The sequence below is a fragment of the Danio aesculapii genome, chromosome 16, assembly GCF_903798145.1.
Source record: "Danio aesculapii chromosome 16, fDanAes4.1, whole genome shotgun sequence".
In the NCBI taxonomy this organism is placed as follows: domain Eukaryota; kingdom Metazoa; phylum Chordata; class Actinopteri; order Cypriniformes; family Danionidae; genus Danio; species Danio aesculapii.
In genome coordinates, this window is record NC_079450.1 from 53972567 (window position 1) to 53990870 (window position 18304).

The window sequence follows — 18304 nt, forward strand, 5'->3', positions numbered from 1 at the left end:
ATGATTCGTTCCACCGTGGCCTAGCGAGACACGACATTTCGTTCCACTGTATGTCCACACATAGCGAAATGACATTACAGCTCAACTTGAATTATATTGTCAATAATATCGTTATCGCAATAAATACCAAAAATCTGGATATTTATATATCATCCATTTTGCCCATCCTTAATTCCTGTGGTCTATGGAAAGCACAGTATTAAATAGTGTATAATCCCGTCTGTTTTAAGGTGCATCTCTGAAGCATCAGCCTGATCTCACGAGTTAACGTAACTATTTTACGTTTTGTCAGTTTAGTGGTTAACTCGTATGAGTTTAGTCGTGTGAAAATGTACGACTTTAAAAAGAAGGCGTGGCACCCAACCCCACCTGTCATTGGGGAATAAGCAAATCGTACTAAGTTGTACGAATGAGATCGTATGAATTCATACGAATTAGCTACGAAATCAAACAAGCCACATAGTGTTGTTATGAATGGGTTATATGCACAGAAGTGTTGTTCAGCCACTGAAATCTTCCAGCAATAAATTAATGTGACTATTTTCAGTTTCCTAAGATCCTTTTACAGCATCAATAATGTAGATTTATATTTAGTTTAACAACAAAACATCAGTAAATAGCACTATTCCACCTAGCCCGTTTTACTGAGCTGAAAATGCTTTTATATTCACATTGGGTCATATTTGCGCAATGACAACCTGTGATGCGCTCGCTATATTATTTACCAGCTACTCTGAATATTTGCTCTGAAACAGCATGCAAGTATGGCTTAATAATAAAGGTAACTCCTGCAGCCCGCCGGCCAATCACTAAGCATACAGTAGTCGCTTTAGGACAAAGCATGTGAGAGAGTGAGACTGATGAGAGAGTGATGACAAGTTTTGCTTGCTACACAACTGAAACATGCTAGATATAATAGTTTTTCATTCAGAATTGTAGTACTATAAAGTACTGTAAAGTTTTCTAACTGGTGAATGACATGATCTAGAGCAGGGATGTCAAACTCAATTCCTGGAGGGCCGCAGCCCTGCACAGTTTAGTTCCAACCCTAATTAAACGCAGCTGATCAAACTGATTAAAGTTGCGATCACACTGGGCTTTTCCTCCCATAGACTTCCATTCATACGCACGCGAATGCGTCACACCGGAAACGCAAGGTCATGTGTCAAGTTTCGCATGTTGCTGCGGTGCAAAGTTCAAGCTTGGTGAACTCTGACCTGCAAAATCGCATCACTTGACTGCGTGAGACCAATCGAGGATCAAAACACGACCTCTCTGGACAGAAATTTAAAACATGGAGCAATCGCTCGCTTTTTTAAATGTCTAATCATCTTGTTTAATCCCGCCCCCTTTCGCAGCACCATACGACAGAATTTCGCACACACAAAGTCCAGTGTGACCGCAGCTTTAGTCTTTCAGTCTTAATTGAAACCTACAGGTAAGTGTTGAAGCAGGGTTGGAACTAAACGGTGCAGGGTAGAGGCCCTCCAGCAATTGACTTTGACATCCCTGATCTAGAGGGTCTCTGTCGTCTTTAATGTGCGCGTTCACGATTTCAGGAGTCGTGGCTTTGGACGACAGGGGAGGGATTGTATTTGAAAGATATTATGCTAACCGGTTAGCATTTAGGCAGATCAGCTACTGCACCTTTAAAAGTCTGCATCAACTTCTGCTTTCACTTTAAATTGTCCTGCAAGAGAAAAACCCTCTATGATGTTATTTTTCTCACTCAAATATATAAAAATACACTGGCTTTTATTGTGTCATGTACAAAAACACAAATGTACCAAAAAAAGCACACAAGAGTACAAAACACGTCTTCCCCTCTCCTCTCCTCAGTGAATACAGTCTATAATAAGACACCTGACGAACTGCATTTCCATACACAGAGTTCTTCTGAAATGCCTGAAAATCACTGTGTGTGCATATTAGTGATGGAAATGAAAATATGAAACCGGTGTGACGGCTGAAAGAGGAATACAAACACAAAGTCTTACAGTAATGTAGAATTTCACTAGATTTGATGTCCAGTACAGGATTGTAAACAACCCATCTTGCTTCAAAGGGACGGTTCACCCAGAAAAGGAAAATTCGGCCACGTTCAAAAGAGTCTCTTCTGTTGAGGACTTATTTTGACGAACGTTGTGGAAAAATTGACTTTTTTGTTCTTACATAAATAAATCAATGGCTGACATTCTTCAGAATATCTTATTTTGTGTTCAACAAAGGTTCTGCATGAGTATATTGACTTTCTGCGGGGTGAACGATCTCTTTAAATGATACTAATGTACGTCTGAAGGTAAAACAGCTTTAAATTAGTGGTTGGAACTGTAAGATGTGTTTGTGAATATCCGATCATTGGCAGTCTTGTAAACATTTTACATAAACGGTCATCTAAAAAGAGAGAAAGTATAGTATAAAAAGTGTAGCCCCTTTAATCTCAGGCTAAACGGTACACATTTTAAAATTCATGCCATCGTTGTACTTTCGTCATGTTCTCAACATCTCCAAGCCAGCAAAGTATAAAATAAACAGATCAACCATTAATAAAGTCATTTAGTTATTCTTACGTTGCTGCAGCTTTCCTGTGAAACACAACAGGTCTAAAAGGCACAACGTCCACACATTTAGATTTAGATTGAAGGACCAGATCAAATTATTACACACTGTAATGCAGTGTTTCCCAACCCTGTTCCTGAAGGCACACCAACAGTACACACTTCAACCTTTTCCTAATCAAACACACCTGAATCAACTCAGCAGAACATTAGAAGAGATTTCAAAACCTGAAGTTAATGGATCAGATAAGGAAGACACCCAAAATATGTACTGTTGGTGTGCCTTCAGGAACAGGGTTGGGAAACACTGCTTTAGACCCATATATGCATCAAAGGGTTAATGTAACTCCATAGTTGAAATTCAACGGTCAAGTCAGAAGTCAGTCAGGTCAATTTAGAGCAGTGTTTCCCAACTCTGTTCCTAAAGGCACACCAACAATACACATTTTTAACCTCTCCCTTATCAAACATCCGGAATCAGCTCAGAAGAATATTAGAAGCCTCCAAAACCTGAAGATGATGGGTCAGATAAGGGAGACGTCTAAGTTATGCACTGTTGGAGTGCCTTCAGGAACAGGGTTGGGAAACACTGCTATATTGTACAGTGTGCGATAAAAAGCAACACCTTTTTAAAGTTCATCCAGAAATGAAAATTCTGTCATCATTTACTCGTTCTCTGCTTATTTCATCAATCCTGTTTGGGTGTTTCTTTCTTCTGTTGAACACTACTGAAGAATGCTTGAATAAAAAGCAGCCATTGACTTCCATAGCATCTTCAACTACTTTTTTCTACCATTATTCAGAATATCTTGTTTTGTGTTCAACACAAGAAAAAAAAGAAATGTTTACAACAATTTGAGCATGAGAATTGACATTTTTGGGAGAACTACCCCTTTATTTATACTGAATTGTGCGACACTGCAAAACTGCTTTTCTTATTTAGGTTTTTGACTTGTTTCTAGTCCAAATACCTAAAGATTTTATAGACAAGTAAAAAATATTGTTTTGATATTCCATTAAAATTAAGATACAATTTCCTTAAAACATGCTAATGGTAAAAAAGGAGAACAAGATTATCGTACTGAGCCCACTGGCAGATTACTTAGCTTGTTTTAAAGAAAAACTCAATCATAACATATTTCTGAAAACTCTTTTACCTTCGATTAAAGACATTTTTGATATTCGGACTAAGAAACGAGACAAAAACTTCAGAATTTCTTGTTTTGTGTTCAAATCATAAAACCTTTCTTACTTGATAAACTATAAAGAGTTTGTGTCGTTTCTAGTCCAAATATCTATAAAGTCTTACATCAAGAAGCATTTTCTAGACAAGTTAAAAATACGGTCTTGTTTTCAGAAATAATACATCAAAAATTACGATGCGTTTTCCCTAAAACAAGCTAACTTGCATGCTAGTGGTGAAAATGAAAAGATTATTGTACTGAGCCCACTGGCAGATTATTTAACTTGTTTTAAGGAAAAACTCAATCATAACACATTTCTGAAACCTCCATTTTTTACCTTCGATTAAAGAATTTTTAGATATTTGGACTAGAAACGAGACACAAACTTCAGAATATCTTGTTTTGTGTTCAACAGAAGTTCACTTGATAAACTATGAGGAGTTTGTGTTGTTTCTAGTCCAAACATTTAAAAAGTCTCTAATTAAGAAGCATTTTCTAGACCAGTGTTTCCCAACCTTGTTCCTGGAGGCACACCAACAGTTCATATTTTGGATGTCTCCCTCATCTGACCCATTAACTTCAGGTTTTGGAGTCTCATCTAATGTTCTGATGAGTTGTTTCAGGTGTGTTTGATTAGGGAGAGGATGAAAATGTGTACTGTTGGCGTGCCTTCAGGAACAGGGTTGGGAAACTCTGTTCTAGACAATAAAAAAAATATTGTCGTTTTCAGAAGTAATAAATGAAAATTAAGATATATTTTCCATTAAACAAGCTAACTTACATGCTAGTGGCGAAAAATGAAAAGATTATTGTACTGAACCCACTGGCAGATTATTTAACTTGTTTTAAGAAAAAACTCATCATAACACATTTCTAAAAACTCACTTTTTTACCTTCGATTAAATTTTTTTTTATATATATTTGGAATAGAAACAAGACACAAAACAAACTTTGATTTTGTTTCTTCTACTGAACACAAAACAAGTTATTCTGAATCTTTGTGTTCAACAGGTAATAAATCAGAAAAGTTTAGAAACATGTTCATTTTGTTGCGAACTATCCCTTTAAACTGAACTGTGTGACACCGCAAATCTGCTTTTCTTGCTTAATAAACTGAGGAGTTGGTCTCGTTTCTAGTCCAAATATCTAAAAAGTCTCAAATTAAGAAGCATTTTTTAAACAAGTTAAAAAAATGGTCTTGTTTTCAGAAATAATAAATCAAAATGAAGATAAATTTCTTTAAAACAAGCTAACTTATGTTCTAATGGCGAAAATCGAGAACAAGATTTAACGGAGCCCACTGGCAGATTATGTAGCTTGTTTTAAGGAAAAAAAACTCAATTATATTTCTGAAAACTCATTTTTGACCTTCGATTTTAGAATGTTTAGATATTCAGACTAGAAACAAGACAATAACTTTTCAGATGTTTTTTTTATGTTGTTGAACACAAAACCAGACATTCTGATTCGTGTTTTGTGTTTAACAGGGAAAAAAACCCCCAGAAAAGTTTAGAACCATTTAAAAGCAAGTCTTTTTGGGTGAACTACCCCTTTAATTAAACTGAATTGTGCGACACTGCAAAAATGCTTCTCTTATTTAGGTTTTTTGACTTGTTTTTAGTCCAATTACCTAAAAAAATTCTTAAATCAAGAAGCATTTTGACAATTAAAAAATACTGTTGTTCTCAGAAATAATACGTCAAAATTAATATGAACTTTCCTTTAAACGAGCTAAATTATGTGCCAAAAAACGATTCTTTAGCCTGTTTTAAGGAAAAACTCACTTAATTAGACATTATAACATGTATAACATAACAAAACGTATTCAACTTGCAACCAAAATGCCTTTCAATTTAGAATTTGTAGATATTTGGACTAGAAACAAGATGAAAACCAAGTTAGAAAATCTTTTTTTGTAGTGAATTGTGGACAATTTGCCTTGTGTTTCACCGAATTCAGACACCAAACCCCAAAAGTCTGGGATTCTTCCAGCTCCAGATATGGTTGATGAGAGAGTTATATGAGCAGAGACGGGGTGGGCTTCTTCCCAGGCCATGCCTCTTTGGCGTACTTCTTCTTGCGGGGTTCGTTGAGGACGTCAGTTGCGTACGGGCCGGTCATCGGTGTGGGATTGAGCACGAGCGGCGGTGGTGGCAGCGCCTCATGGGTCGGGTCTACATCCGGGGCTGGGTTTGGCATTGGTAACGTCAGTCCGCCCAGGATTGTGGCTCCGCCGGGACCTGCTGTAGACTGAGCTTCATGTCCGGCAGGAGGAAGGTCTCTGTACAGGCCGCCTTGCAATGGGAACGTGTGCATGTGTCGTGTTACCGTTTCCTCAATTCCCAGCGCGTTACTGCCGCCTGCTTTCTTTTTCTGTCGATCAAACAAACTCGCATGTAATTCTCCCTCTGTTTCCGCATACGGCTGAATGATTCAAGATTAGATGTTTTACCTTAATAGGAACGACAGCGGTTGAGACCATGTTTCTGAAGCGGCCAACAGAGGGGTCGACATCCTCTGAAAGAGTTCACAACACAAACGCTGTTCAAGCACACATGAAATCAAAACTAGCCATATTGATTTTGTTAGCTCACATTGCTAGTATTGTGGGGAACAATTTATCTGTGTGTGTCATTAAGAAATAGTTTGCTTGTAATCTGAAAATGCACTTCCTCTGTTTTTGGTTAAATTCTCAGATTAAGTTTGTCTGAGGTAGTGGGTGTGGCTAACATACTTAACCACGCCCCTTCAGATGTCAGTTATGACAACAAACAGAAATGTTGAGCTGGAGTCCAGTCTTCGTACATGGATTACTCAGTTAGCTGGATTTGGTTATTGATGACTTGACAACGCAGGATCATTTCGTTCTTCAAAACTCATCCGAGAGTTGTTGTCGTAATAGCAACAGTTCTGGTAGCTCAAACCAGGAGCAGGTTTATTTCTTATATTGGATTAGATCGGGTCATTTCAAACAAAGGCAATACTGGAAGTATGTACAGAACGCTGATATTTCTTACAGTAGTAACCTATAGATTATATACAGAACACTTAGGAGAAAAAAGTAAAATAGTTTAAAAAAAGTTTATATATATACACACATTTATAATAATTAATAATATTAAATATGAAATTATTCATAATATTTATGTTTATATACATAACTTTAAAAAAATATATATATATATATAAATAAAACTTAGTAAATATAAAGTACAAAAACGAAGTGGTTCTCCCCCAGAATCAAAGAGAACATTCATTAATATGGATTGTTTTTTTTTAGATACACATGCGTACTATTTAAAGGTACCGATCCAGCTTTAGTACAATTTCTGAAGGATTATAGACATAAACAATATTTAACAGTTTTTTGTTTGTTTGTTTATAAAGGAATAATAATGTATGCAGTCATGCACATTTTGACAGCTAACATGCCGGTGATTTGATGCTTTGCAATAGTTGCAGACACCCTTACTGATATTAAAATGCTTTTTGATGCCAAATTAATTTAAATACATTATGCTGATTAAGAAACTAAAATAGGCCTAGGCTACTATACTGAAGAAAATCCGCTCTAAACGTAAAACTAAATAAATTGCTAAATACTCGACACATGTAAAGCCTGCAGCTTACAACAAATGTGGAAAGTTATCGCGTGCCATATTTAACAAACCGTTTACTGCGAATTTCATGTAATTTCGCTCACATGGATAATTGAATATTAATCAGATGATGTCATTACGCTGCTGTGCTGTCAGCCAATCATTGCATTGCTTATCATGATTTTGAGAATTGATAGATCTGTCCTTCACATCACACGCAGCGTTCTCAGATCAGTTCATCCAGACATTTTAATCTGATTCACGAACTTGTTTGAAGAACCAAATTAGCCAGAGATCAGTTATTAAGATTAACAGATCCAGGATCTGCCAAATCATCTTCGATCATTGAAGCGACGTACGAAGACCGGACCCCTGGAGGAGTCTGTTAGGTTGTAATAACTCGAAACACATTTCTCGATCTTTCTGAATGAAATGCCTACTTTACTACTTTACTATTGATATCAAATCATCAATAACCAAATCCAGCTAACTGAGTAATCTACATACGAAGAACAGACCCCAGACAGCATAATGGAACAAAACAAAAAGGCTGGTCAGTTTACCTGGGTTTATGATCTCATCCTCTTCATTGAAGGACACTCTGGAGCTCCTTCTCTTCCTCTTGGGCCTCTGGATATCCAGGTTGCCCTCCTCTATGGTGAGGGTGGAGATGCGCTTGTTATGAGCCGTGTTGAACTCAGTCAGGTTCTGCCAAACAGAGAGAGATTTGTTTTGGTATTTACAGCCACATCAGCAACTTATTGTGTATTTCACGGCAAGATCAATATCGATATAAACATTACGTATGGCGCTGAATAGAGCCAGACAGGTTTATCGGTAGCCCAATGCAAAGCAGAGCACTGTTAAATATGACTGAAGGCAAAAACAACCTCCTGGATGTACTTCATACAGCATGACTTTCCCACAGTATGCTATCTGAACCAATCATAATGCAGCGCACCTAAACAGCGTGCAAGAACAGGAGAGTAAGTTTAGAGACAAATAGCCCGCATAAACAGGGATGATGAGTTTAGCACAGGAGGACTTGGTGCCTAAAAAAGTCAACATCTGTGAAGTGGGATTACTTTGAATAAAGGAAGGCTGATGTATTGCCGAATCAGGTCATTTGTAAGACGAATCAGTCACAAATGGCGTCGAAAAGCCTGTGGAAAGCATGAAATGTGTAACTTCCTTCAGCATTTAAAGCGCTATGTGCTCGTGCTTCTTTGTCATTGCTCGGCCCCCATCAACTCTTTTCTCAGAGGATGACAAACTAACAAAACATTGCTGCCGCTCTGATACAAGTTTTATTTATGGAGAAAATTATAAAGCAGTGTTTGAGTGTTCTGTCTGAGCTAATTAGTCTACCCAAATGTGTATTTTCTATATGGAGTATGAAGCTGATCGCTCAGTTCATGTTATTTGACTTGCGGTGCGCTTGCAGCATTCTGAAAGTAGAGATGTTTTAACGGGGTGTGCCTGGAATACTCGAGCGCGCCACTCCCAATATACGCACAAGCCAAACTTGACAAAATGACAAACTTGTGCACGCAAAAGATGCGATATGTGAACGCCATTTCACGGCAGCGTCACAAAAAGGTCTATGCATGGCAAAAACATCTGTGGACACGTACAAAAGTATACGCAACTACTTCTGACGTGGTCAAACAGAACATCAGAGCCTTACTATTGTTTGATGACGCGCACATCCCACGGTAATCTATTAATTTGTTTCGCCATATGTCTGTTCTAGAGACAGTTTGTTACTCCTTTACTAGGGGATTTTTATTTTTTCGCCTTTCGTCTGTTTTTGGGAACAAAATTGTGATTCTTTTGCCTTCGAGTTTCTTTTGCCATATCGCACAGCCCTACCGTGACGGTCATAAGATTACTGAACTCACCGCTGTTTACTGAGCGTAACCACAGATATAGGGACACTGGAGCATTTTAAAGCCACGAAGATCAGCTGGTCTGTTTATGAGCTGACATACAAGCGATCCGCTGATGAATCGACTGACCTTCGTGCTTTTAAAAGTGTCCCTGTATTTGTAGTTACACACAGTAAACAGCGGTGAGTTTGTTGAATTGATGACCAATCACAGTCATTTCTGTTGAGCACGTGAACACAATAACAAATCAGCGCTGTTTAAGATTGTGGTCAGATGTTAATGGGAAATGGACGTTCGATTGGTATCGAATTCCAGTATTGTGACGACACTCTCATAGTAAGGGTAAAGAATAATTAGATATACACTAATATTAAAGCAAACATGTACCTCCAGTTCGGTTTCTTCTTCTGGAAGTCCCAGAAGTCCCTTCAGCTCCTCGTCGTCACCGGTTTTAACGTCCCCAACACCAGTGCCTGGTTGAGCCTGAGGTTTCTCCCGAATGGTGTAAACACGCGTGGAAGCGCCAAACGACATGGTGGAGTCAATGGGAACCTGCTGGGGCTTGTGGGGCTCCAGGCGAATGTGTCCAAGAAATGTGCCATGTGCTACAGAAGGACAACATTGAAGTTTGTTTAGAATGCGGTGAAAGTGCACACGAAATCAAAACTAACCATGTGGATTTTGTTAGCTCACATTGCTAGTTTTGTGGTGAACAAATCATCTGTACATGTCATGAAGAAAAAGAAGAGTTTGCCCTTCTAATCTTTAATTGAAATCTGAAAATGCACTTCCTGTTTGGTTTCAGATCAATTCTCAGATTTACATCTGTCTGAGGTATTGGGTGTGGTTAACATACTTAACCACACCCCCTTCAAATGTCAGTTTCACAACATACAGAAATGGTGAACAGGAGGAGTCTGTTAGGTTATAATAACACTCCCCAAACCCGATCTTCGAGATTTTCTCGATCTTTCTGAGTCAAATGCCTACTTTACTACATCCAATCAGCTCACTGCTTTCTTATTTAATATTCAGATTCTCTACGAACTGCGTCACAAAACAGTCGCAGCTTCTGCTCATCACTTGATCCAAACCTGTTAGTTTCTTCTATTGAACACAAAAGATTCATCATTAAAATACTAATAATTAACAGTCAATATCTTAATAATAGGCTCGTAATAAGCCACTAGATAATAATGAGAATTGTTTCTTAAACTAAAGTGTTACCAAAATATGCAATAGCAAAATTCAGTTGTAATAAATGGAATTAAAAATTTTAAATGGCAAACAAAAATCTCATTCCAAGACTTGGACAGCACACACACACGCACGCACGCACACATTAGGGGTGTGACAAGTTGCTTACTCCACAAGACACAAGATTGGGTTCACGAGAACGAGTTTTTTTTTTTTTTACTGTATTTTTAAGAAATCTTCAATGATGAAATAAATTAATGTAAAATATTTTATTGAACTGGAAAAAAAATATATATATACACATCACAAATTGCAAAACTATTCAGGTGCTTTAAATCAACTTGTAATGAATGTTATTTCATATTTATTTTAATGAATTGTGTCATAAAGGACATGCAAACACTGCTAAATATTTAGCTATAAACTCTACTGACTGGCTTCTCCCCTGTACAATTTCACATGAGAATCGAACTCCTTTCCACAAATGAACTTCTTAAAAAAAAATTATGTTATCTTTTAGTATATAGCCTGTCATGTATGTGTAAAGCAGTTGATTTGCGGTTCTAATCAAATCCTGCCTCCAATCTTCAGTGCTAAATTCACCCTAACGCTCCACCATAAGATCACAACTCATGAGACAACTTTTCACCTCGACGAGAAATCTCATCGCGATTTAGTCTCGTGAGATCTCATAGCCCAAGATCTCGTCACACCCTTAATATATATATATATATATATATATATATATATATATATATATATATATATATACACATATATATATATATATATATATATATATATATATATACATACACATACATACACACATCTAGAATTGAATCTTAAATAGAACCCTGTGACTTTAGGGATACAGCTGAAGCCAGAAGTTCTGGCTTAATTAATTCTCCATTAATTGTATTTCATTAAAGTCTACCCCTACCCTAACCTCAACCATCACAGTAATGTAAAAACAGTAATTATACTGTATTATTCATATTATTTATTAAATTACGCATTAAATTGCATATTTTAAAAACACCTACCCCCAGCCCTCACAGTAATGTAAAAATCTTAATTACTGTTGTACAGTGTCACAAAAACTATGCTATATTGACTGCATATCTGCAGCTGTATCTCATCTAGAATTTACAGTGACTTGATTAACCAGAATTGCAGCACTTACTGCTGTTAAGATCGATCAGAAAGAGTCTTTTCAGATGCCTGTGGTAGACGAGCGCAGCATGCACGCGAGAGCATGACTGATGGTCGATGGTGAAGTCGCAGATGTCTGGGTTCCTCCCGAATAAATAAAACTTCTTCTCATCGATGATCAGTTTCTGCAGAGAAAAACACTTGAGTCAGCTGTTTACATTCAAACTTATTTTACACGCGGCTTTAACAACACAATTAAAGTAAATGGGTAGGACTGGAAAGTATAACATACTCGGATACTAAAAATTAGTGATTTTAGTTATTTGGGTAACAGTTTACAATATGGTTCCAACAGTTAAATCCTGAAATGACATGCTGTGTGTAATATCAGGCTTCTTTTAGCAATTTCCAGAGTTCATCTTTAGGTTTAGAGTGTCATATCTTTCTTTTGCTGTCCAGGTGATCTTATACAACCTCAATAATATTCAGGTCTGGACCCTGTGCAGGCCATTTCATGACTGCTTTCCCCTAAGTGGAGTTCATTGCGATTAGAGGATCATTATCATGCTGAAAATGAAAACTATTACCACTGAAGTCCTTTCCAGAAAGAATTGTTTGGATTAAAGCCTCTCTTTACTTTTCAACATTCACAATTTCATCAATTCAGACAATATTGTTAACATCATTGGTTGAAATGTAGCTCAAACCAAAACAAACAGCCTCTCCAAGATGGTCTTTCACATGTCACAATAATTAAACCAAAATAATTCACTGGTTTTGTGGTAAAGAGTCACATCTATTCATTATAACATCAGTAAAACAACAGATGTAATGCTGGCCTAAAACTTTTGCACAATGCCGTATATATGGATACCACAGAAAACAAAACATTGCAACACAGTGCAGCCCTAGGTGGCAGTCCTGATGTGCCCTTGAGTTATAACACCTGAGGAGTTCCTCTCTCCCAGGGCTTAAATCTCAGGGTCTTGTGTTTTTTGTAGCACCGGTTTTGACCTGACAACCACAGTCATGCAGGCATCAGCGTGAAAAAAACTCAACTGAGCTGCTGGCAGACAGGTCAGTATCTGGTGCATCCCCGTCTTATGCTGGAAAAGCCGTCAATAGCCTTATATAGGTATAAATTCATAAATTCAAATTAAATTTACTAAAGTTATCACAATTGACCATCTCAGTGGTGTTATGTCAGTGGCCCATGAAAATGTCCTGCTTGTCGTGAAACTTTATTTTAGAGCAGTGACAAGATAATCAAGTCATAACTAACAATAACAAAACCATCTCGGGTTTTGTCTCAATATGTGGACTTTTTGCTACATGCTATTGACCTTATTCTTCAATGCGGAAGTGCGCTTGTTTTTGCGATTGTTTTAGAACTTCCGATTCAGTTGCCTATGGGAGAAATGACTAGGAAAAATAAACGGCAAAAAACGGTCAAACTACTTACTCTATAAACAAGTGTTTGCATGACAATACAGACAAAATAGAATAATATAAGAAGAAATTATCAGTTTGCAATATCTGTTTTTAACGTTTAAAAATGATTGGAAGTGAATGAGACCGGAAGTTTTGAGCCAAAATGATTCAAATGGCTGCGCCCACTCGTACGCGGAAAATAAGGTGAATAGCTGTGTTGTTAATCTAACCTAAACACACAATCCTATGAAAAGAATGAATAGGCAGCATGGTTATAATAGTTTGGGATTTTTCATTAGGTTTAGTTTTTATTTCGTTCTGGCTCTGACTTTTTGTTTAGCTTTAATTAGTTTTTACAGGCAGATTTACAAGCTTTTATTAGTTTCAAAATTTTGAAATAGCTTAGTTTCAGTTTATATTAGTTTCAGTATTAGTTTTAGTTTTATTAGTTTTAGTTTTTTGTTTGTTGTTTTTTTTAAATTAGCATATTTGTTGGGTGCAAGACTCAGAATCAATTCAGTCAAGTTAAAACATCAGCATGATCTGAAAAGTTTCTTACAATTAAGTTCTGCAACCCAACTGAAGCACGATTCACTTATTTAAATTCCCTTACGACTTTCTGTTAAGAAATAAACTTACATTTCACCAGATCCTTTCATTTAAGCCCTCGGTTAACCCGCACTGCAGTTGTTCAAGTTTATTTCAGTCACAGCAGGCTTGTTCACTGAATTACACATGCGCAGTATTATCGGTTCACCGATTCTCAAATCAGTTATCTGTGTTTACTGTTCTAATAACTGAATAACTCAATATCTATTGGTTTATTTCGAGTCAGAGTGGGGTATTAGGCATGTAAAAATTAAACAGATTGTGGATAAGTGCTTAACGTTACTGGAGACGCGAATCATTTCAAATGATTCAGTTCGAATTGGTGAATTAGTTCAACCGGTTCACTTAGAAGATCGAGTTAAAAACAAATATTTGTTCGCAGTCACTAATACAGAAATAAAACCCATTATTGGGCACAAATGTGTTAAATTATGAATTTTCAGTGTCTGCTCGGGTCGTATTTGATGCTGTCACCGTGCTGCTGTCATGTCCAGTCACTGCTTTTGTCACAGGAGCAACAGCGAGGATGACTGGAAGAGAACTGGTTTAATCTGGCCAATGGCATCAGGATTACAGACTCTGAGGTAAGTGGTAAATGGATTCTAAAAGGCTTACAGTGTGTATTAAATACATTTAAAAAGATGAAAACGAAGGACGTTTTTGCTACAACTTTAGTTAGTTTCAGTTAGTTTTGTATGTACACGATACAGTTTCAGTTAGTTCTAGTTTTTTTTTTTTAAACTTTCGTTTTTACTTTTATTTCAGTTAACGAAAATTATTTTTCAATTGTAGTTTTTGTTTTTTCATTCGTTTTCGTTAACTATAATAGCCTTAAATAGGCTGATAGCTTTTTATTTGCATGTTGTTGCTTTTTTGTGTAACTATTAACTACTACTTTTATCTTCTGTGGGTAATGGATAAAATTTAGTCATTCTAGTAGTTTAATAAATCTTATTTCACTTTTGGAGACCACCAAGTGACCCCTGGCATTGTCCCATCACCCCCACATTGGGAACCACTGATCTAAATCAATGACCTTCCAAATAGATTCAATTTCATCTGGTGAAATTGTATTCGTATTGCAATATAAATTGCAGAGAGAAAAAATAATCGCAGTGTCAGATTTTTCAATATTATGCAGCCCTAGTATAGAGGATAAAAATGTAAAGCTTATTACACGTTTACTCTTTTGATGCTTGAAAACTCCTCACATTCACCAAAGATGAGTTTATTGACTACAAATATGCTTAAATCAATAATTATGTTTTTTTTATTTTTATTATTATTTATTGCATAATCCATCAGGAACAAACATACAACACAATATAAAAGATGAAACAACAAAAAACTAATACAACAATGTTAAAAAAAAATAAATAAATATTAATTTAATTTAAAAAAATAATTAAATCCACAAAGCATAGCGTACAGCATTTCTGCATCCAATGATTTTAAGTTTTGACAGGGGAATAAAAAAAAAGTGTTATAATTATTGATACAAATCTCAGATGTTTTGCTTTTCAACAATTTCACAGTAGAAATAAAGTCAAACTCGATACAAAAAACTATTAATGAGGGAGATGATTTAGCAAATTTATGTTTGTGTATGTAAAATTTTGCCAATAAAATAAAGAGATTAACAATATATTCAAGACTTTTGTTGGATTCGTTTTCATAATAAAAAAATAATCTCTTTTAATGTAAAATAATAACCAAGTTTTGTCATTTTAAAAATATATTCGGCTAGATCCTTCCAGAAATTGTTTACAACAATGCTTTCAAAAATAAATGACAAATGCTCTCTTTATCTGCATTGCAGAGACCACAGATATCCTCCATTTCAGGGTACTTTGACAATAACGATTTTACTGGGCAAATCGTATGTAGTTTTATAAAATGAATTTCCTTAATTTTATTAGTAATAGTTTATGAGTTAACCAGGCTCTTTTCCAATTAAAATTAACTATAATAGAGTTCCAGAAAAAGTTGCCTTGGAGTAATTTTATTATGCTTCTAAAAAATATAATGAATATGTTTGTTAGTACATTTTTTTTATCAAGGCAAGGCAAGTTTATTTATATAGCACATTTCATACACAGTGGCAATTCAAAGTGCTTTACATAAACAGGAATAAAAGAAACAAGTATAAGAGAAATAAAAACAAATAATAAAAATGGTAAAAAATAAAAATAAAATAAATAAGTCAACTAAACACCTTTAAAATGTAACTTTGGTTTTAAAATAGATAGAGAACTCCCGCAAATATAATTTTTAATAAGTCAAATAATTTTAACAGGAATATATTTAATAACAATTAAATTCTCTAAACAATATTGGGGAATTGTGAATAGACATGAATTGTTCATATGATAGAATATTCCCAGAACTGTCAAGAAGTTTTAAAAGATGATTAATGTGTCAATTAAACCAATTTACTAAGAATAAAGATTTATTTTAAGAGGTTATATTACCATTATTCCAAATAAAGGAGGTGCGAGAAGAAAAATTGTGAGAGTAACAAACTTTCCAAGCAAGAAGAGCTTGTTGGTGGAATTTAGAGTTTAAATGGGACTTTAGAAATATTATAATCACGTAAAAAATAATAAAGATACCTATTTGGTTAAAAGGATTGTGAGAAATACAGTTTCAAAATAAATTGGGGTGGATATCAATAATTATTAGTATTTTAAAACAATTTAACAGTCATGGCACAGAAAATACATTAAAAAACACTGGGATATAGTTAGTTTTATATTCGTGCATTAGGACTTTATCCTTGATAAATAAATTCTAAATAGGGAGTCATATTTGCAGCCAGTCAACAACATTGTTTCCAGCCAATTAAACAGCATAGAGGTAAAGTTGGTTTTATATTTGCAAATTCGTTCATTTAGAAGTCTCTATATTGTTTAGCAAGTTACTTTGTATGTTTAATCATGCACGTATGACTTCTAAACATTAACACTATCTAATTCACTGTGGACAATGTTGTACTTTGATAGTCATTTTCTGCTAATATGATTTCCCTATTTAGAATTTGACAAGAATACTTTTTATATTATTATTATAGAATTTATTATTATAATTATTATTATAAATTATATTATTAAGGAGAATGTCTGAATATCCGAATATAAAACCAACTTTACCTCTATTTAAACAGCACTAATGTTGTTTTGAAGTCATACTTGCATGTGATTTCGAAGTACCATGGTAAACAATATAGGAAGTGTGTCACTGAACGAATGTACGAATATAAAACCAACTTTACCTCAATACAAAAAAACGACACGTTAAAAGCAACAGAAGCCAGATATGCTGATGTGTTTACATTTCACGTTACCTATTTAAATACATTAATAATCACCTCAAACTTTTGACCAGTAACGTTAGAACAGTGTATTAAAAATTAATGCAATACCTCGACAAGTTTATCTCCTTTCACCACGTCCAAATGCAGCCCCGCTGGAGGCTTTCCTGCCCTGAAACAAAATCAAGCCATGACCTCACGTCCAAATAACCCAAACATAATGAAATATGATCAGAAATAACGCATTTGATATCTGAGTGTTCCCCCTTTAAAAGCAAAACCTCTTTAGTGCACAATGAATGATGTTTAACAAGTTTGAGCTCCTGCAGATTGGCGGCAGAGCTCTGCTAAAGAGCATTCATGCTAACAGCTCGACTGTTGTTCTTACGCTGGATAAGACCCGAGCTTCACCCGTGCACTAACATTAGCATGTATTATAGTGTTTTTACCATGAAGGACAGTCAAAATATGGATTCTTCTCTGCAGTATTTGTTGCCATTGTCACACATTCTTCTTCACAGCTACACACACGCCGAGCACTCTGGGTAAAAAAAATTAGTGAACGAACGAGGGAACGTCTTCCGGTTCATGAATATTAAACACGTAACGCGACGTTTCTTCAGCATTCGGCGACTGATTGGCTTAGAAACAGACGCTTCAGTTAGTGGGCGTCACTTCAACTGGCGAACGACGGTTTTAGTATTTTTATTGCAACAATAACAACAACAACAAATTATAATATATACAAACAGACAGACAATATAGTCTTTACAAAGCGAGATTAACTTTTCTTAACAAAATAAAGGGACGATATGGTGGCTTAGTGGTTAGCATTGTTGCCTCACAGCAAGAAGGTCGCTGGTTCGAGTCCCGGCTGGGCCAGTTAGCATTTCTGTGTGAAGTTTGCATGTTCTATAGGTGAATTGACTAAACTAAATTGGCCGTAGTGTATGAGTGGGTGTTTCCAGGGTTCGAAAAGGGGGGTTGGGGTTGTATTGACCCCTCTAATTAACGCTTGATTCCCCCTGAAGGACATCAAAACATGATGTGTGTGGAGGGGTCAGTCCTTTAATAGGAAGAAATAGCTTTCTCTTAAATATTAATAATTAAAAATGTATAATATAAATGTACATTTGACCCCCCACCCCTTATTCACACCATTGTGAATGCACACTCGCGCCCATCTATGCTAGGAAAAATAACATTCAGCGGTCTGAAAATGGCAGTTCTAGAGCACCGATAGACAGTATTAAGTATTCACAGTATCTTAAGTATTCACAAGACACATTTCATATAAAATAGGTGTTTATATCTGTATAAAAAAAGGGAAATTAAACCTAATTTGTATAGTTTGACCTGCAGTAACCCATAA

At 35.8% G+C, this 18304-nt stretch overlaps 1 protein-coding gene and 1 non-coding gene across 2 annotated transcripts; both read right to left on the reverse strand.

Moving 5' to 3' along the window:
- Positions 1-1738: 1738 nt before the first annotated feature.
- Positions 1739-17481, reverse strand: ppp1r8b (protein phosphatase 1, regulatory subunit 8b). The gene is made up of 7 exons (XM_056475484.1): positions 17382-17481; positions 17044-17104; positions 11614-11767; positions 9618-9835; positions 7905-8049; positions 6195-6259; positions 1739-6115 (listed from the first exon to the last, which is right to left on the reverse strand). The coding sequence occupies exons 1-7, from the start codon at positions 17429-17431 to the stop codon at positions 5759-5761; spliced, it is 1050 nt and encodes a 349-aa protein (XP_056331459.1). The 5' UTR covers positions 17432-17481; the 3' UTR covers positions 1739-5758.
- Positions 12505-12676, reverse strand: LOC130244018 (small Cajal body-specific RNA 1). The gene has a single exon (XR_008839194.1). It is a non-coding gene; the product is annotated as a small Cajal body-specific RNA 1 (non-coding RNA).
- Positions 17482-18304: the final 823 nt, after the last annotated feature.